The 21,308-nt window shown below is 42.2% G+C and overlaps 1 protein-coding gene across 5 annotated transcripts; it reads left to right on the plus strand.

The window, feature by feature from the left end:
• The first annotated feature begins 3,872 nt into the window (after window positions 1-3,872).
• On the plus strand, window positions 3,873-20,419 carry LOC106570059 (transmembrane protein 268). 5 transcript variants are annotated; one of them, XM_014142006.2, is made up of 9 exons: window positions 3,873-3,969; window positions 6,384-6,513; window positions 7,051-7,145; window positions 16,102-16,209; window positions 16,425-16,577; window positions 16,952-17,062; window positions 17,842-17,931; window positions 19,602-19,823; window positions 20,087-20,419. In XM_014142006.2, the coding sequence occupies exons 2-9, from the start codon at window positions 6,396-6,398 to the stop codon at window positions 20,255-20,257; spliced, it is 1,068 nt and encodes a 355-aa protein (XP_013997481.2). In that variant the 5' UTR covers window positions 3,873-3,969; window positions 6,384-6,395; the 3' UTR covers window positions 20,258-20,419. The 5 variants fall into 5 exon arrangements, with proteins under 5 accessions (XP_013997481.2, XP_013997480.2, XP_045550582.1 ...); XM_014142005.2 differs by lacking the exon at window positions 3,873-3,969 and adding an exon at window positions 5,066-5,350; XM_045694625.1 differs by lacking the exon at window positions 3,873-3,969 and adding an exon at window positions 5,149-5,377.
• The last annotated feature ends 889 nt before the right edge of the window (window positions 20,420-21,308 follow it).

Consider the following 21,308-nt stretch of genomic DNA (forward strand, 5'->3'; position numbering starts at 1 on the left):
AGTGCTGGTTTAGCTGGAACAACCATTTCAGTAACGGGTGCAATAAATCCTAACAGATTGGATTATTTTATAGAAATTGATACACTACCGTTCAAAAGTTTGGGGTCACTTAGAAATGTTCTTGTTTTTGAAGGAAAAGCAATTTTTTGGTCCATTAAAATAACATAAAATTGATCAGAAATACAGTGCAGACATTGTAAATGACTATTGTAGCTGGAAACGGCAGATTTATGGAATATCTACATCGGCGTACAGAGGCCCATTATCAGCAACCATCACTCCCGTGTTCCAATGGCACGTTGTGTTAGCAATCCAAGTTGATAATTTTAAAAGGCTAATTGTTCATTAGAAAACCCTTTTGCAATTATGTTATTTCCAGCTACAATAGTCATTTGCAACATTAACAATGTCTACACTGTATTTCTGATCAATTTGATGTTATTTAATTACAATAAAATGTGCTTTTCTTTCAAAAACAAGGACTTTTCTAAGTGACCCCAAACTTTTGAAAGGTAGTGCATGTTATTTATCTTTGTGTTGCATAAGATTAATTCATTAATCAATCAATGTACATGCATAAACACAATAAACCAAAAATATATTTAAAAAAATAATTCCAAAAGGTACTTGTTATCTGGGATCCTTGAGAAGTCCCTACCCCCCATTGAAGTTAAAATCTAAAATGGTTAAGGTAAGGGTTAAGGTTAGGGTGAGGTAAGGGTTGTGGTTATGGTTGGGGTAAGGGTAAAGGTAAAGGTAAGGGTTGTGGTTAAGGTAAGGGTAGGTGTTTAGGGCAAGGATTCCGGATAGCAATAACCATTCAAAAAATTTAACTGCAATAGAGCATGCTGGGAAATATGATAGGCCTGGTTTTGTAGACCAGCTAGACCATGCTGGACCAGCATGGACCAGTATAGTCACCAGCGTACCAGCATAAACTGGTCACCAGCATACCAGCATGACTAGCTAGTCAGTAATTCTTACCAGCTAGACCATGCTGGTCAGCCAGAATAACCCTGTCATAGAATAAGTCGTACTCATCGTTGAAAATGTCATACATGAGAGAGACGGACCAAGGCGCAGCGGAAGTGTGGACACTCATGTTTCTTTAATTAACAAAACAAGTAAAGTATCCACTGGAAAAACAAAAAACAAAACCATGAACAGGACTCAACATGACAGCGCAGCAGGCTAAACCAAAGAAAAGCAGTGCTCACAACAATTCCCCAGAAATGACAAACACACCCTAATATATGGGACTCTCAATCAAAGGCAAATAGACAACACCTGCCTTCAACTGAGAGTCCCAACCCCAATTAACCAAACATAGAAACAGACACACTAGACTAAACATGTATTCTATGAAAACCAAACAGTGCCCAAAAACCCCGGAATACTTAAATCAAATGCCCCTTCAACAAACACACCACCCCGAACCACATAAAACGAATACCCTCTGCCACGTCCTGACCAAAATACAATACCAATTAACCTTATACTGGCCAGGACGTGACAAACCCGCTAACTATGCTGGTCAGAACAGCTAGACCAAGCTGGTCAGACCAGCTTGACCAGCACTAACCACCATGGGCCAGCATAAACCACCATGGACCAGCTTGAAATACAGTACAGTGGCTTGCGAAAGCATTCACCCCATATTTTTTTTATAACCGAACCCTGATCTGTACTTCTCCACAACTTTGTCCCTGACCTGTTTAGAGAGCTCCTTGGTCTTCATGGTGCCGCTTGCTTCGTGGTGCCCCCTGCTTAGTGGTGTTGCAGACTCTGGGGCCTTTCAGAACAGGTGTATATACACTGAGATCATTTGACAGATCATGTGACACTTAGATTGCACACAAATGGACTTTATTGAACTAATTATGTGACTTGTGAAGGTAATTGGTTGCACCAGATCTTATTTAGGGGCGTCATAGCGAAGGGTGTGAATACATACACACGTACCATTTTTCAATTTATTTATTGTTTAGAATTTTTTGAAACCAGTAATTTTTTTCATTTCACTTCACCAATTTGGACTATTTGGTGTATGTCCATTACATGAAATCCAAATAAAAATTAATTTAAATTACAGGTTGTAATGCAACAAAATAGGAAAAATGCCAAGGGGGATGAATACTTTTGCAAGGCACTGCATATGCTGGTCTAGGCCAGAGCCATATATATAGAGAGTGGGGCAATGTGGTTTCTGTCAGAACGTTCTGAGAGCGCCACTTTCTCCTCCATAGCCTTTGCTAAGTGATAACTGATGCTTCTGTGCTGTGCTCTAAGTTTACGTTTATTTCTGATAGTTTTCAAAACCTATGAAGATGTCCCGTGAACGCAGAAATGACATTTGTTGACACCACAACACAGTACAGAATTGGAAACACATTATCCCGAATGCTAATACATATAAATGTCTGTTAAATTCGCTGCTCTGTTTTGCTTGTTTACAGTGGGTCATTTCATAGTGAATTATGAGAGGCGCTCTCAAATTGTGACATCATCAACATTTCAAGAATAAAGGCACTAACATGGCAGCCGTTCTATAACCTGGCCGAACTCTCTATGCATATGGCTCTGGTCTATGTAGTTTTTTTTTTCAGGAGGGTTGTCCTTGGTTATATTTTTATATATAGGCCTATAGCACATGATGGTAATGAGGATGATGATGATGATTGTAATAGGAATTTCCAGGTGAACAAAAGAGAAGAGAAATCACAGATAAAGTCAATCAGAAATCAATACAGTTTAATACAAGTTGCAACAGGGAGACAACAACCAGCATAGAAGCAGAGAAAATGTCTATCTAGCATCTTGGAGACACACCCATTATATTCTAATCAGAGAGCACTAAATGTTCTGTAAACACCAGCACGAGAGGCTTGTAGGAACTCAAACAAAAAGCAGTAACTTTATCAGCTGCTACATAATCACACAGTGATTAATCACACAGACTACAATAATAATCAGTCTGTCCTCGGTCCTTGTACCTCCAGTCTGGCATCAATCACTCTCAAGAGATATGAGTTTAATCCATAACATACAGCGTCTAGTCTAGTGACCATGACAAACAGAACACTGGAAATCATGTGAATTACATCATGGGAAAATATATAAATATGCTAAACATTGTGTTAATCACTCTTAACTGAATAAGAACTTTATTCATCTTAAATATTCCCATTACACACAACTAAGTATTCCGTTTTGTTTACTCCTTCACACAAGATGTCGTACTAGCCGGAGCACTTTAGTGAAGTGAAAGACTGGCCACCATTCCTGTGTTGTGCCATGTCCCAGTCACAAGGTCTGCTATGTCCTGAGTAATAAACCATTGAAACACCAAGTCAACATTTAATCTGGACTTTTTTGCCTTCATAAAGTTCCTGAAATTATAGAGAGAACAATACGAAACTTCATTGTAAACTCATAACCAAGGTGGAATTGTTCATAAATGTATCACATGCGTCATCAGATTGTGGTTTCTAGATGATCTTCTTTCAGGTCAACTGGTTAGTCTCACAAAATGATACAGATTTCCATGGTACCAAGTTACAATCAATAACATATATCACTCTGCCTGTTCTCATTTGTCAGTGTGTACGTGCGTAGCCGTCCCAAAGACCGTATGTGATCCGCCCAAGTGTACGTGTGTGTGCGTGCCTGTGTACGTGTGTGTGTCTGTGTATGTGTGTCTGTGTGTGTGCGTGCGTGCATGCACCTGTGCACATTCGTCCTGGAGACCGTATATGTATCCGTCCATGCAGACTTGTGTGTGCGTGCATGCCTGTGTGTGACCTCTCACTATGCCCCTTTGGGCTCTGGGGCATGTGTTCATGTGTGACTGTCCCAGCCCCCAGCAGCAGACCACCAGACCAGAGTCATGACAGCCTGGAGAACAGCTGCTGTTCTCCCAGGAATCCAGATCCACACCCACACTGGCTAGAATAACAACAACAATCTAAGGTAGGTACGGAATAGTGTGTGTGTGTGTGTGTGTGTGTGTGTGTATGTGTATTGATGCCTCATATAGCTCAAGTAGGATCCTATTCCGCCAGTTTATATCCATCTGTTAAAGAAAGTTTGTTGTCATTGCGTTGTGATACATTGCTATGTCATTAACACGGGATCCTACACAGATAGGGTTATGTATGTAGACAATACCCAATTTGGACTAATTTTCTCATTCACTTTCTCACTCACTCTATTCTCTTTGCTGGGCTGAGAAGCATAGGCCGCATTCCACCAGTCATGTGGTCCGGCTGATCTGAGTCACAAGCTGGGAGAGAGAGTTCCCCATGCCAATAAAGCCCTTAAATTGAAACTGAATTGAGAGAAAGAGAGAGAGAGTTAGAGATTGTGTGGGGGGAAGGGGGGGGCTTAAGTGGGTAGTAAAATAAAGAATAAAGGGGATACAGGGAGTCTGGTTTCAGAGGCATTGCAGTGTAGTTGGAAGGGAAGAGGATCACACTGTAATACCGTAACTGTACTACATTGAATGCGGGTGGGTAGGAAGCTCTTGATCATGTAATAGACTCTACATTAAATAGTCTCTGGTGAGTTCTCCTATTTGTCATGTGTCCTCCTTTATGTTCAGCACCTCACTGTCACTGCTAAACTTTATGATTCTCTGAAATAGTTTTTATCTTTAAAAACCATACCTAGAGTTCGGAAGGAAATAGATAAAGAGAAAACACGAGGGGAGTACTCAGCCAAGCGGAAGCGATGGTTTTTGCTTAAAATATTTTGTTATTCTCTATCATTAAACCTGCATACACACACACACACACACACACACACACACACACACACACACACACACACACACACACACACACACACACACACACACACACACACACACACACACACACACACACACACACACACACACACACACGCAGATCACATGGTTATACACAGCTACATACACTCATTCGCATAACATTGTAGGCATGCACTTTTCTTTACAACACGTGCACAGAAACGTATAGAGGCAAACTGTTTCAAAGTTGGCAAGATGTCACAACACTTACAGCAGGGAGGAAGTGAGAGTAAGAGAGTGTGTGCCTGAGAGAGAAAGAGAGAGAGCGAGAGAGAGAGAGAGAGAGAGAGAAGGGGGAGAAAATTAGAACAAGAGAGAAAAGGGGGAGAGAGATAGAACGAGAGAGAGTGAGAGGGAGAGAGAGAGAGAACTACAGTAGGGATACGGAGACAAAGAACAAAAATATAGCTGCTCTCTGTCTCTTCTCCATTTTCAGTATTTCTCTTTCACACATTTTGTAGCTGCTGAAAGGAAAGCGATAATTTGGCTGTGTATGGTGCGTTGAAGACAGTGCCTATTGAGGTGCAGTATGTCTATCTTCTAACCGTGGTACAGTTTAACCACTTTCAACAGAAACCTGTGAAGAGTGTAGCCTGAGAAAAGAGAAAAGTTCACATTTGAAAGACAAGTGTAGTTGCCTTTCGCTACACCTAAGTTCAGTATACTTGGATAGTAAAGGAAAGTACAATGACAGTAAAACAGTCTACTCAGTCTACGACTTAAATTATTGTTTAAACTTGTGTTGAAAGTGCTGAATCTGAAATCCTTGGCAGTACAGTTTAATTATTCTGTTGGTTTCTCCAAGATGTTGAAATAACATAGCAGAGCAATGTAATCAGTTCTAAAAGGAGTAGTGATGTAGGACACTGACTTCTCCAAAGTTAAACTTCGGCATTTGATGGCATTGCTAGATAAAGTTATAGTCTCAGAGGGGGGCTCTCGAAGGGAGCTTCAGCTTCAGCCCTTTGACATTTTTTCTCCAGTAGAGTCACGGTATAATTAATCTCTTGTAAAACAGATTCTGCGAACGCGACCAAATTACACAAGATTTTAGTTCTGGTATACCTGAGATTACAGTTTAAGCTATGCCTCAGGAAAACATTATCTACTGAGGAAATATTTGGTCAAATTTTCTAAATTTCAATGTCTTGGTTTGTTTTGCATGCCACTGGAATGTGCTGCTTGTGCTTCTTGCAAGCTGTAGTGTTAGTACTCACTTCATAACAATGTGTATACATCACACACATACTGTATCTGACAGTCTACGATACATGGGAACTAGGAAGTGGTTTCACAATCATGCCAAAGCATCTCTCTGCTTGAGCAAAAAAACTGTAGCCTGGTCCCTGATATTTTTGTGCTGTCTCCTCTAGTCATTGTAGGAGTTGACAAGAGAGCACAAACAGATCTGAGACCAGGCTAATGGAACTGTGTTGCTGCGCTGTATATCACACTGGCAGTCATCACACTGGCCATTCACTACACTCTTAGTCACTTCGTCTGAATTATGGTTGGGGATTTTGATTCAACTGTATCACTGTTTTTGCTCGTTCAGGGTCTCGTCATCATGGATGAGATGGAGGACAAGACTTCTGTGCTTTCAGACGAGAGTGATGTTGAAGTTGACCTAAGACGATCATCCAAGATCCAGCCAGAAAACAGAAGAACATTTAGATGGAGGAATGGTGCGTAGTAACATAGTTATCAAACTGTACTATGGGTAAAAGTCTGATCATGTGGCATATCCTGTCTTTCAAATCAGTGTTTTTGTTTCTCTTCCTTGTTCATTGTTTTGCCTCTTGGCAAGTTTTTGGGATAAACTTACACTTTTCACAATGTCCCGCTTTAACCCATGGTCTTTTTCCTCTATACCTTTTTCATTCTCTCTCTATGTTTTGACTCTCTCAATCACTCTCCTTTGTTGTTACTATTACAATCTCTGTCAGAATGTGTTACTGTCCACCTTAACACTCTCCCCTCTCTTCATCTATCTATCTATCTATCTATCTATCTATCTATCTATCTATCTATCTATCTATCTATCTATCTATCTATCTATCTATCTATCTATCTATCTATCTATCTATCTATCTATCTATCTATCTATCTATCTATCTATCTATCTATCTATCTATCTATCTATCTATCTATCTATCTATCTATCTATCTATCTATCTATCACCCCCTCCCTCTCTCTCTCTCTCTCTCTCTCTCTCCTCCAGGTCAGGCCGTGCTGGCAGTACCCACCTCCTCCATGCTGAGCCCCAGGTTTGATCTGTCGCTCTGCAGGGCTCTGCTGGAGAGGGACGGCTTCCAGGTCAGTGCTCACACACATACACACACACAAAAACGCTTGCTTTCTCTCTCTCTCTGGGCGCCCACTGGCACTCTTTATTCTCATCCGTTGGGCCTCGCTATGTCAAGCAGCCTGTCCACTTGTGTGGGGAGGTTAAACTAGAATAGCTCGCTATCTCACTTCCTCTCTCAGACTGTCTTATGTCTCATCAAAATATAGGCCTACTGTTATGTCATCAATCTAAAAAGCTTTCATGAAGAAAAACATGACCCGTGCTAATGCCACAATCCTGAATTTATGAGACAGCAAATTGTACCCCACACACTTGATTTGCTAAGCTGAGGAATAGGGCTGGAGAAATGCAAGCACTCAAATTCATAGATAAAGCTTTGCATGCAATCACTGACATTCCATGAGATCAACATGATAGTTAAACATATTTTGAAGCTATAGGTCTTTAATGACAGCAAAACATAAGCCATGAGTGAGGCCGGGATTCAATCCGATCGCTCCTTTTCAGCTATGCACCTTTCATTTGATTTATTTTACCAGGTAATTTGACTGAAAACACATTCTCATTTCCAGCAATGACCTGGGGAATAGCTTAAGGGGGTGAATGAGCCAATTGAAAGTTGGGGATGATTAGGTGGCCATGATGGTTTGAGGGCCAGATTGGAAATTTAGCCAGGACACCGGGGTTAACACCCCTACTCTTACAATAAGTGCCATGGGATTTTTAATAATCACAGAGTGTTAGGACACCCGTTTAGCATTCCATCCAAAAGACTGCACCTTACACAGAGCAATGTCCCCAATCACTGCCCTGGGGTATTTTATTCAGAATTGAGGAAAAAGTGCCTCCTACTGCACCTCCAACACAATTTCCAGCAGCATCTGGCCTTCCATCTAGGACCAACCCTGCTTAGCTTCAGAGCCAAGCTAGCAGTGGGATGCAGGGTGTTATACTGCTGGCACTGGCAAAGGCAATGTTTCCGTATTCGCATCCTGGCCTATCCATACACAGGGGATAGGCCGGGATGCATTTTTCCTATTTTGTTGCCTTACAACCAGGAATTAAAATAGATGTTTTGGGGGTTTGTATTATTTGATTTACACAACATGCCTGCTAAAAGTTTTTTGGGGTGAAACAAACAAAAAATAAGACAAAAAAAAATGAAAACTTGAGCGTGCAAAACTATTCACCCCCCCCAAAGTCAATACTTTGTAGAGCCTCCTTCTACAGCAATTACAGATGCAAGTCTCTTGGGGTATGTCTCTATAAGCTTGGCACATCTAGCCACTAGGATTTTTGCCCATTCTTCAAGGCAAAACTTCTCCAGCTCCTTCAAGTTGGATGGGTTCCGCTGGTGTACAGCAATCTTTAAGTCATACCACAGATTCTCAATTGGATTGAGGTCTGGGCTTTGAATAGGTAATTCCAAGACATTTAAATGTTTCCCCTTAAACCACTCAAGTCTTGCTTTAGCAGTATACTTAGGGTCATTGTCCTGCTGGAAGGTGAACCTCCATCCCAGTCTCAAATCTCTGGAAGACTGAAGCAGGTTTCCCTCAAGAATTTCCCTGTATTTAGCGCCATCCATCATTCCTTCTATTCTGACCAGTTTCCCAGTCCCTGACGATGAAAAACATCCCCACAGCATGATGCTGCCACCACCATGCTTCACTGTGAGGATGGTTTTCTCGGGGTGATGAGAGGTGTTGGGTTTGTGCCAAACATAGCGTTTTCCTTGATGGCCAAAAAGCTACATTTCTCATCTGACCAGAGTACCTTCTTCCATATGTTTGGGGAGTCTCCCACATGCCTTTTGGCGAACACCAAACATGTATGCTTACTTTTTTCTTTAAGCAATGGCTTTTTCTGGCCACTCTTCCGTAAAACCCAGCTCTGTGGAGGGTACAGCTTAAAGTGGTCCTATGGATAGATACTACAATCTCCGCTGTGGAGCTTTGCAGCTCCTTCAGGGTTATCTTTGGTCTCTTTGTTGCCTCTCTGATTAATGCCCTCTTTGCCTGGTGTTTTGGTGGGCGGCCCTCTCTTGGCAGGTTTGTTGTGGTGCCATATTCTTTCAATTTTTTAATAATGGATTTAATGGTGCTCTGTGGGATGTTCAAAGTTTCTGATATTTTTTTATAACCCAACCCTGATCTGTACTTCTCCACAACTTTGTCCCTGACCTGTTTGAAGAGCTCCTTGGTCTTCATGGTGCCGCTTGCTTGGTGGTGCCCCTTGCTTAGAGGTGTTGCAGACTCTGGGGCCTTTCAGAACATATCAAATCAAATCAAATGTTTTTATATAGCCCTTTTTACATCAGCTGATATCTCAATGTGCTGTACAGAAACCCAGCCTAAAACCCCAAACAGCAAGCAATGCAGGTGTAGAAGCACGGTGGCTAGGAAAAACTCCCTTGAAAGGCCAAAACCTAGGAAGAAACCAAGAGAGGAACAAGGCTATGAGGGGTGGCCAGTCCTCTTCTGGCTGTGCCGGGTGGAGATTATAACAGAACATGGCCAAGATGTTCAAATGTTCATAAATGACCAGCATGGTCAAATAATAATAATCACAGTAGTTGTCGAGGGTGCAACAAGTCAGCACCTCAAAAGTAAATGTCAGTTGGCTTTTCATAGCCGATCATTGAGAGTTTCTCTACCGCTCCTGCTGTCTCTAGAACAGGTGTATATATACTGAGATCATGTGACAGATTATGTGACACTTAGATTGCACACAGGTGAACTTTATTTAACAAATGATGTGTCTTCTGAAGGTAATTGGTTCCACCAGCTCTTATTTAGGGGCATCATAGCAAAGGGTGTGAATACATATGCACGCACCACTTTTCTGTTGATATTTTTTCGAATTTTTTTAAACAAGTAATTTGTTTAATTTCACTTCCCCAATTTGGACTATTTTGTGTATGCCCATTACAAGAAATCCAAATAAAAATCCATTTAAATTACAGGTTGTAATGCAACAAAATAGGAAAAATGCCAAGGGGGATGAATACTTTCAAGGCACTTTATTTTGGGTTATAATGGGGAAGACCGGTGTACTAAGCTCATGAGTCATTTCTAAGTTATGTTCTTTAAAAATCATTATATATCATCCTTTGGAATGACAACTGAATAGCAGTTCATGTTGAAAATGTTGCCTCAAAAGTCTAAGTTGTTGGCTAAAACATCACATCCAGGGTGTATTTTGTTTGTGTCAAAAAGCCCTGTACCAAAACTTGGAACAGAAATTCTGAGAAGAACACAGCTGCAGAGTTGTTATGACCACTGGTTTATGTGGCAATACCCCCTTATCTAGAATGGCTGTAGTGATGCATTTGGAGCGGAGTGGCTATGTTGCCAAATTCTCTGGACACCTCTTCCCGATAGCTAAACAACCAACGCTCAATGATGAATGGAGAAGGGAAGGTGTCCAGCGGGATGGGAGTGGGGCGGAACAAGGCAATTACCTTCAGTCGTACAGCATCAGACCTTTTGGTACACAGCTTATTCACACAGACCTTAATGAGGGAAGTGAGAAATAACGTTCTTAAACTGTCTGATTTCCTTATTTCGTTTCTTCTTTTAGAGTTAGTTTTTTGTTCTACAGATTAAACAGCTTCAGTAAAGGTTGAGGTTTATTTATATAGGCCTAATATTTACTCTGAGAGAGTGAATGTGCCACGTCTGTACACGATCCGCCTATGACATGATGCCTACCAGCCACACGTTCCCTCTGTAAGTCAGATAAAAGGACAGGACCCACTTCAGCCCAGCATACCTACCTACCTACCTGCCCATCTAGAACCATGTTTGTGTTCTTCTGTGTTATCTCTCTCCTCAGTCTTGCTTTGGATGCTGAACACGACACTCCTGACCAGGGTAAAGAGCTATCCCAAAAATCCTGGCTGGTACAACTTGAATCAAATCAAATCAAATCAAATGTATTTATATAGCCCTTCTTACATCAGCTGATATCTCAAAGTGCTGTACAGAAACCCAGCCTAAAACCCCAAACAGCAAGCAATGCAGGTGTAGAAGCACGGTGGCTAGGAAAAACTCCCTAGAAAGGACAAAACCTAGGAAGAAACCTAGAGAGGAACCAGGCTATGAGGGGTGGCCAGTCCTCTTCTGGCTGTGCTGGGTGGAGATTATAACAGAACATGGCCAAGATGTTCAAATGTTCATAAATGACAGCATGGTCAAATAATAATAATCACAGTAGTTGTCGAGGGTGCAACAGGTCAGCACCTCAGGAGTAAATGTCAGTTGGCTTTTCATAGCCGATCATTGAGAGTATCTCTACCGCTCCTGCTGTCTCTAGAGAGTTGAAAACAGCAAGTCTGGGACAGGTAGCACGTCCGGTGAACAGGTCAGGGTTCCATAGCCGCAGGCAGAACAGTTGAAACTGGAGCAGCAGCACGGCCAGGAGGACTGGGGACAGCAAGGAGTCATCATGCCAGGTAGTCCTGAGGCATGGTCCTAGGGCTCAGGTCCTCCGAGAGCGAGAAAGAAAGAAAGAGAGAAAGAGAGAATTAGAGAGAGCATACTTAAATTCACACAGGACACCGGATAAGACAGGAGAAATACTCCAGATATAACAGACTGACCCTAGCCCCCCAACACATAAACTACTGCAGCATACGTACTGGAGGCTGAGACAGGAGGGGTCAGGAGACACTGTGGCCCCATCAGACAGGGCCAAACAGGCAGGATATAACCCCACCCACTTTGCCAAAGCACAGCCCCCACACCACTAGAGGGATATCTTCAACCACCAACTTACCATCCTGAGACAAGGCCTAGAATGGCCCACAAAGATCTCCGCTACGGCACAACCCAAGGGGGGGCGCCAACCCAGACAGGAAGACCACGTCAGTGAATCAACCCACTCAAGTGACGCATCCCTCCTAGGGACGGCATGGAAGAGCACCAGTAAGCCAGTGACTCAGCCCCTGTAATAGGGTTAGAGGCAGAGTATCCCAGTGGAGAGAGGGGAACCGGCCAGGCAGAGACAGCAAGGGTGGTTCGTTGTTCCAGTGCCTTTCCGTTCACCTTCACACTCCTGGGCCAGACTACACTCAATCATAGGACCTATTGAAGAGATGAGTCTTCAATAAAGACTTAAAGGTTGAGACCGAGTCTGCGTCTCTCACATGGGTAGGCAGACCATTCCATAAAAATGGAGCTCTATAGGAGAAAGCCCTGCCTCCAGCTGTTTGCTTAGAAATTCTAGGGACAATTAGGAGGCCCACGTCTTGTGACCGTAGCGTACGTGTAGGTATGTACGGCAGGACCAAATCGGAAAGATAGGTAGGAGAAAGCCCATGTAATGCTTTGTATGTTAGCAGTAAAACCTTGAAATCAGCCCTTGCCTTAACTGGAAGCCAGTGTAGGGAGGCTAGCGATATGATACATTTTTTTGGTTCTAGTCAGGATTCTAGCAGCCGTATTTAGCACTAACTGATGTTTATTTCGTGCTTTATCCGGGTAGCCATAAAGTAGAGAATTGCAGTAGTCTAATCTAGAAGTGACAAAAGCATGGATGAATTTTTCTGCATCCTTTTTGGACAGAAAATGTCTGATTTTTGCAATGTTACGTAGATGGAAAAAAGCTGTCCTTGAAACAGTCTTGATGTGTTCGTCAAAAGAGAGATCAGGGTCCAGAGTAACACCGAGGTCCTTCACAGTTTTATTTGAGATGACTGTACCATCAAGATTAATTGTCAGATTCAACAGAAGATCTCTTTGTTTCTTGGGACCTAGAACAATCATCTCTGTTTGTCCGAGTTTAAAAGTAGAAAGTTTGCAGCCATCCACTTCCTTATGTCTAAAACACAGGCTTCCAGCGAAGGCAGTTTTGGGGCTTCACCATGTTTCATCAAAATGTACAGCTGTGTGTCATCTGCATAGCAGTGAAAGTTAACATTATGTTTTCGAATGACATCCCCAAGAGGTAAAATATATAGTGAAAACAATAGTGGTCCTAAAACGGAACCTTGAGGAACACCGAAATGTACAGTTGATTTGTCAGAGGACAAACCATCCACAGAGACAAACTGATATCTTTCCAACAGATAAGATCTAAACCAGGCCAGAACTTGTCCGTGTAGACCAATTTGGTTTTCCAATCTCTCCAAAAGACTGTGGTGATCGATGGTATCAAAACCAGCACTAAGGTCTAGGAGCACGAGGACAGATGCAGAGCCTCGGTCTGGCGCCATTAAAAAGTAATTTACCACCTTCACAAGTGCAGTCTCAGTGCTATGATGGGGTCTAAAACCAGACTGAAGCATTTCATATACATTGTTTGTCTTCATGAAGGCAGTGAGTTGCTGCGCAACAGCTTTTTCAAAAATATTTGAGAGGAATGGGAGATTCGATATAGGCCGATAGTTTTTTATATTTTCTGGGTCAAGGTTTGGCTTTTTCAATAGAGGCTTCATTACTGCCACTTTTAGGGAGTTTGGTACACATCCGGTGGATAGAGAGTCGTTTATTATGTTCAACATAGGAGGGCCAAGCACAGGAAGCAGCTCTTTCAGTAGTTTAGTTGGAATAGGGTCCAGTATGCAGCTTGAAGGTTTAGAGGCCATGATTATTTTCATCATTGTGTCAAGAGATATAGCACTAAAACACTTGAGTGTCTCCCTTGATCCTAGGTCCTGGCAGAGTTGTGCAGACTCAGGACAACTGAGCTTTGGAGGAATACGCAGATTTAAAGAGGAGTCCGTTACGAATTCAGGGAACTCAGTGAGGAACACTGTATATGGCCCAGGAGGCCTGTAAACTGTAGCTATAAAATGTGATTGAGTAGGCTGCATAGATTTCATGACTAGAAGCTCAAAAGTCGAAAACGTCAGGTTTTGTTTGTCAATTGAAATTTGCTATCATAAATGTTAGCCACACCTCTGCCTTTGCTGGATGCGCGGGGGATATGGTCACTAGTGTAAACAGGAGGTGAGGCCTCAATTAAAACAATAAATTCATCAGGCTTAAGCCATGTTTCAGTCAGGCCAATCACATCAAGATTATGATCAGTGATTAGTTAATTGACTATAACTGCCTTGGAAGTGAGGGATCTAAAATTAAATAGCCCTATTTTGAGATGTGAGGTATCACAATCTCTTTCAATAATGGCAGGAATGGAGGAGGTCTTTATTCTAGTGAGATTGCTAAGGCGAACAGCGCCATGTTTAGTTTTGTCCAACCTAGGTCGAGGCACAGACACGGTCTCAATGGGGATAGCTGAGCTGACTATACTGACTGTGCTAGTGGCAGACTCCACTAAGCTGGCAGGCTGGCTAACAGCCTGCTGCCTGGCCTGCACCCTATTTCATTGTGGAGCTAGGGGAGTTATGGGAACACTGTCTACGAACACTGTCTATGTCCGTAGATAAGATGAGAGCACCCCTCCAGCTTGGATGGAGTCCGTCACTCCTCAACAGGCCAGGCTTGGTCCTGTTTGTGGGTGAGTCCCAGAAAGAAGGCCAATTATCTACAAATTCTATCTTTTGGGAGGGGCAGAAAACAGTTTTCAACCAAGGATTTAGTTGTGAGACTCTGCTGTAGAGTTCATCACTCCCCCTAACTAGGAGGGGACCAGAGACAATTACTCGATGCCGACACATCTTTCTAGCTGATTTACATGCTGAAGCTATGTGGACGCTGCTATAAGTATGTTGCCACACGACTGGACTGGGCAGACGCTGAGTCCTACTGTGTGACTCAGGGAGCGAACTTGGCCTCTGTGCACAGTGAGGCAGACCACCAGTTCATCAAAACCCTAATCAAGATGTTCGACCCTTTAGAGTTCTACACCTGGATTGGATTGTCTGACGTCGTTAAGGAAGGGAGGTGGATGTGGACTGACGGGTCCAAGGTGGCGGAGAGGCTCAAAACTGTGTAAATACAAACTATCAAACGCTGTGGGTTGATAATGAATGCAGCGAGGCTTACGCCTTTGTCTGCGCTGAGCATCTCTGCTAGTCAGTCATCCGTCAAGATGGATGGGCTGTCCCTGGCTGTCCCAGGAGAGAAGAAACCCTTTTTTCCCAATATTAAATAAACACCTTATATTGAAAATAAAAGTTGCTTAAATCATTGTTTATGGATTGTACATATAACTACAAAAGGTTTGTGTGCTTGCATCAGCTGTCTTTTTATTCTGTCAAGAAGCTCTGTGGCACACAAAACTTGACATGGGAATCACGATAAAAACACATTGTTACGTGGCAATACCCACTTGTGTGGAATGGCTGTAGTGCTGCTGCCTTTGGAGCACAGCTTATTCAAAGAGACACAGTGAGTGAAGTGAGTGATTTTTATGTTAGAGATCATACTCACACACGCATACACTTCCACATCCACATACTTTCACGGATCCCCCCCCCCAGTACTGCTGCTCATTCTGTTCACCAGTTCCGGTGGTCTACTGACAGGATTCATTATCATCAACCCCGGACTGTCTTGTCTGATTACACACACCTGGTTCCCATTTCCCCTGATTAGTATGTTATATATGTGCCCTCTGTTCCAGCTGTCTTTGTCGGTTATTGTTCTCCATGTCCGTTGGTCGTGTGAGTACCTATGCGGTGGTGCAGCAGTTATGCTGCTTGCCGTATATATTGTGTATTACGGGTATCGTGGCGTTCAACAAGGTTTACCCTCGCTCTTTTGTTTGGGTACAGCCCAGTGTTTTTGTATACATGTTTGTTTTGGGTGTATTAAAAACCCCTATTGTGTATTCCTGCGTCTGTCTCCAAATCTTTTATACCAGTGTGACACACACACACACACTTTTACAACCTTTTTACCACCCAGATCAAAGCACTCCCCCCCCCCTCTTATCTTTTCCCCTTATCTTGTTTATGTGTAATGTGTTTTGGTAAAGTATGAAAGCCATTGCATGGAAAATTACATTTAGAATACATTATTGCCATGTGTTCACTGTCTGATTTCCCCACTGTAGATTCCTGTAGCAGACTTTGAGACGCCTCTGGAAATAGCACTGGACGTGCCCTCAGTCAGGAGATACCTGTTCTTTAACTCTTCTCTCTTCCACTTCATCATGGCTCCGGTAGGGTCCCTCAAAGTATTTGTTCATAACTCAAGGGTCCATTGTATCTGTTATTTATACCTCTTTTACATTATTCACACTATAGTGTCCAGTATCAGTTAATCTCATACACCATCAGGGGATCTTTTACTAATGTGTCCGGTATCTGTTCAGAGTTAGTGCTTGTTCTTTGTATGTTTAGTTTATACTGCGTATCATTTTTATCTCCCCTCCAGATTCTATATGTGGTGATATGGTGTGCTGTGTTCTCCACTCTTCACCTCTATCTCTCAGTCACTGACTACTGGGTCCTCTGCCTGTCTGTCAGTCTGGTCTCCATCTTCCTCACCACAGCCATCATTGTCATCCTCCACTATAGTAACAAGGAGGTGGGTGTTCAATCTGTTTTCCAGTCTGAGAGTGCTTAAGAACCGTAATGGTTTGCTCACTTATTAATGCCATCCAATCTTTAATCGCAATGCTATTAGTGAGCTGCGGTAGCAACATAAACGATGCATAGATATTAATAGGAATGCATCTGTGCTTGTGGAAGCACATAAATACACTATGTAGATATGTCACACTCAAGAGGATTGAAGCAAAACATTCACAGACACTTTGAAACCAATATGGTTCGTTATTAAACACCATGATTTCCATGTCTGAATTATGTAGAGATATTGGGCTATAGCCTACAACCAGTTCTAAGACCCTGAAACGTTAGATTTAGATGTACCTGTAATGTTTAATGGTCGTCCTACAGATAAACATGAACATTGACGTGCGACTCATCCAGGTGAATGAGAGGCTGAGCCGACATAAGCTGCTTGTGGGCGTAGCTGACTGGGTGCAGAACTGCACTGGAAGTCTACAGGTATGCTGCGTTAACCTGCACATTTAGGCAGCTCAATCCGAGAGGGCAGACATTTTGTGTCAAACCTTTTTATCACTCTCCATTTCTTGTAATTGAGGTTACTTCTAAATGCCTGTTTGTTGTGGTATGAATCTGTAACCGGATCCCTCGAACGATCAATTATGAAGTTATATATCGATGTATTGATATGATTGTGTAGTTTCATTGTAATAGGAATTTCCAGGGGAAACAAAAGAGCAGCCACAGACGGTCAATCAAAAATCTATCTGGTTCATTGTAAGTTGCAACAGGGAGACACCACCCAGCACAGAAGCAGAGAAAATGTCTAACTGGCCTCTGGGACAGGCCCTTTATATCCTAATCAGACAGCACCAAATGTTCTGACACGTACAAAGTCAAAACGAAAAGGCAGCGACTTTGCCAGCTGCTACAGAATCACAGTGGCCACAGAATGCCATCAATACAATAGTGAATAATCAGTATCCTTGGTCCTTGTACCTCCAGTCTGGCATCAATCACGATCAACAGATATGAGAATAATCCAAAGCAAGTCTAGTGACCATCAACCTTCACCTTGAGTGTCACAAATGGAACCCTGGAATTGATGTATTACAGAAACTCTGAATATGCTAAACATTGTGTTGATCACAACTTCAGTCATTTAAAATGTCCCCATTACATTATCTGTCTGTCCATCTTACTGTCTGTCTGTGTGTATCTTTTTGTCTCCCTCTGTCATTCTTTATCTGTCTGTCTCTCTCTCGCTCTTACCCTCTCAGCTGTTCATTGTGTACTGGGATACGGCCCACTGCTTGAGGGCACTGACTGAAACTCTAGAGGAGATGCGCTTTGTCAGAGACGAGGCCCAGGTAGGTACATCATGATGTCACCATGTTCGGTCTATGACTCTATTGATTTGTGTCTGTGTTCTCTTTGGCAAGGCTTTTCTGTCCATGCTGTTTCGGGAAGGCAATGGGATATAATATGCATAGCGTAAAACTTCGATTAATAGCCCTGGTGTTTATTTGCTTAAATCACTGAACACAACAAGCGCTTATTAGAGACAAGATTCTATTTGAAGCACACAGCTTTTGCTCATTTGCATAGATAATTGTTTAATTCCAGCATTGTAATCAATTTCTTCATTACCTGCACTAATGTGTTAGCATTTACACACTGTCAAGTTTATTTTGTCTTAGAATGCCTCTATCCCCCCCTCAAAAAAATGCTTCCTTGACAGATTTTTCTCCTGACTGTGCATTTTCGGCAGTTATTTCACCACTAGAGGGCGATCTGCCGATTTCTAAGGGTCTGGTCCAGGTTGCATAAAACACCTGAAGTTTTCCTTAAAGTTTCCTTAACAAAACATTTTAAGTGAAAAAGTTAAGAGTACCCATGCGGTGCCTTAACTTCTTCATTCAGTATGGATGTCAATGTAAACAGCATTTGTGGAGGTGAATGTTGCTTTCGTCTGCTGTGGTTACAAATGGAAAACATCAACCAGCTAACGTTAGCTACTTAGCTAAACAATGGAAGATGCACAATCCATCTCTACAAAGCTAGTTAGCTATAGCTACGCTGTAAGCTAGCTTGACGTACTAGAAAGTAGTATAAACAAAGAAAAAAGTAACTCCAAGAAACATGGTTTATTATCTTCTGAAACAATTAGGTTATTCTGTCTTGAAGTTATATTTTTCTATCTCACAAAATTAAAGCGATTTCTTTCATGAGAAGCTTAGTCAGTGAATCAGGCCATCTCCATGGTAACCAGATACTCTTTCTGCCATATGTGCCTTCAAACTACCATAAAACCCCTTGAGCATGCCCATACCTAAGGATATATTTGGTGGGCTCTAAGCAATGTCCTTAAACAATTCCCTTATGTAAGGGAAAATTATTCCTTAATGTAAACCCTTAAGGAAAACGCTTAAGATACTTTATGCAACCGGGCCCTGTACTCCCAAAATTGTTGACTGTTTTTGCGCTTGCCAGTTAGCTAGCAGTACTCAGCTGTTAGCAGTCAATGGCTAGAAGTTTCTTACTGGTGCTAGAAATGGATGATTGACATTGTTTTTAGAGTCATTACTGAATTATTTAATGTAATTAATCTAACATTAAACCTCATAAACAATTCATGGTAACCTCATAAACATCTACACCCAGCGTTTATTTGAAACAGGAGTTTATTTGCTGAAATGTTTGCCGTCTCCCGGCTATTAAAAAGGACAGTTGGCTATTTGAGACTGCATTTAATTGAAGTTTTACAGTAGATTGATATTGACAAATCTCTGTGTACTGTTAAAAGGAATTGTATAAGGCAAATTGAAATTAAACTGGAAATTGACAACAGCAGACATTGAGTATTATAGATTGTGATTTAGGCCTATCAGAGGGTTTTAGGTGGTGTGTATATAGCCCTTCTATTGCCTAGTAAGGCAATCTTGTGATGTGTAATGATGACCACCTTTCAGTGGTTCTGTGTAGCAGTAGCAGGCAATGCAATCTAATCGGTTATCCTCACTTTTCACTCACTCCCTAGAAAATACTTAATAAGAGAATGTCCCACCTTGTCCTGGTGACAGAGGTCATGTCCTTTGATCCTGTGGCGGGGGGGTCAAGTGTCAATGAAAGTTCTGATGAGGAAAGGCCCCTCTTGATGAACGATGAGGAGGCTGGACACAGTACCTCAACCAGCCAGAGGGAGGACACCAAACTCACCACTAACTACAGTTTGGTACCGGACCAAATACTACCAGCTCAAGTTAGTTAGAGAAACTGCTTTCAATAATACTTGTAATCTTATGTTAGAATTTGGACTGCTCACTAAATGGTTTTTCTATCGTTCAATATGTTGAAGAAATGGTATTTCAGATCAGTGGAGGCTGGTGGAGGGAGAAATCTGGAGGATGGGCTCCAGCCACCTCTGTCTAAGATATAGCCTACCTACAGACTAGAGTGTGTTCAATATAGTATTATTAAGGCTCTTTTGTTGTTCATGCTATCCAAACATATCTCTTTTTGCAGGCCAAAGCACTCCAACTTTTACTGACCTATGGTGCGGTGTATGTCAAGCTGTTAGTGTCTGAAAGGCTGCCAAACTCCACACACCGCCCCCTACGCTCCAGGAGGAATCACTGCACCACTGCCTCCCTTTGTCTGTGTCAGTATATCAAAACCAAGGTTCTACGATTATAAGACAGGGACACAGAAAAGCTTATTCATTCCACTTTAAATAATATGTTATTGTAGGACAGTATAATGTTTGCACTGATCATGTAAAAATCACAGTTTGAAACCCACTTTTGTGTAAATTATTTTGCATTAAATTGTACAAACAATAAATGTATATCTTCTTTATGAGTTGTGTCCTTAAGTAAACAAGTATATTCCTTTATTTTGATAAGGTATACGCTACAATATATTTTGGGAGTGCATTTAGATTAACAGGGCAAATTAAGAAGGGATTTTGCGGAGAGCTAAAAAAAAAAGAGAGAGAGGGGGGCAGGAGAGGACAGATTCAATGATGCAGAGATTAAGTATTAAGCTCAGGGGGTCAACGTGAATCATTGTTCTTGGCCGGCTGCACAGGAGGTGCATGTGGCACACAGTTTCATTCATTAACCCATGGTTATTAATCAGCCTTGACATAACTGCTGAGGTGATTGGCTCATAAGTATCCGGTGCTTGGCATGATGACACACACACACAGGGAGAGACACAGCGCTCAGGGGAGGCAGGGCGGTGTAGGGGAGGCAGGGCGGTGTAGCGGTACAGAGATGCATGTTGCGACAGTCCAAGTTAAACGATCGCACAGACGCTGGGTCACTATTTGGGAGGCTAAACGACCATCTGTGATCTTGCAGACACAGTCTGGCGTAGTCCCACCACCTCCCTCTCTTCTCTCTGTCTCTGTGTCAGAGGAGGCTGGTGGGAGGAGCTATAGGAGGACGGGCTCAGTGTAATGGCTTGAATGGAATAAAGGTAACGGTTTCCATATGTGTGTTTGATACCGTAGAATTTATTCCATCCCAGCCATTGGAATGAGCCCGTCTTCCTATAGCTCCTCCCACCAGCCTCCTCTGGACTCTGTGTCTATCTGGGGATAGATGTGCACTCAACCAGCAAGTGTAATATCTATAAGCAATCAATGGGACGAGGAGTATAGAGATGTTTTAATGTTTTATGCTGCGGTTCAGCTCTTGCGTTATCTACATGGAAAAAAATATAGTAAAAATACACATGACAT

This window comes from Salmo salar, chromosome ssa14, assembly GCF_905237065.1.
Source record: "Salmo salar chromosome ssa14, Ssal_v3.1, whole genome shotgun sequence".
Lineage (NCBI taxonomy): Eukaryota > Metazoa > Chordata > Actinopteri > Salmoniformes > Salmonidae > Salmo > Salmo salar.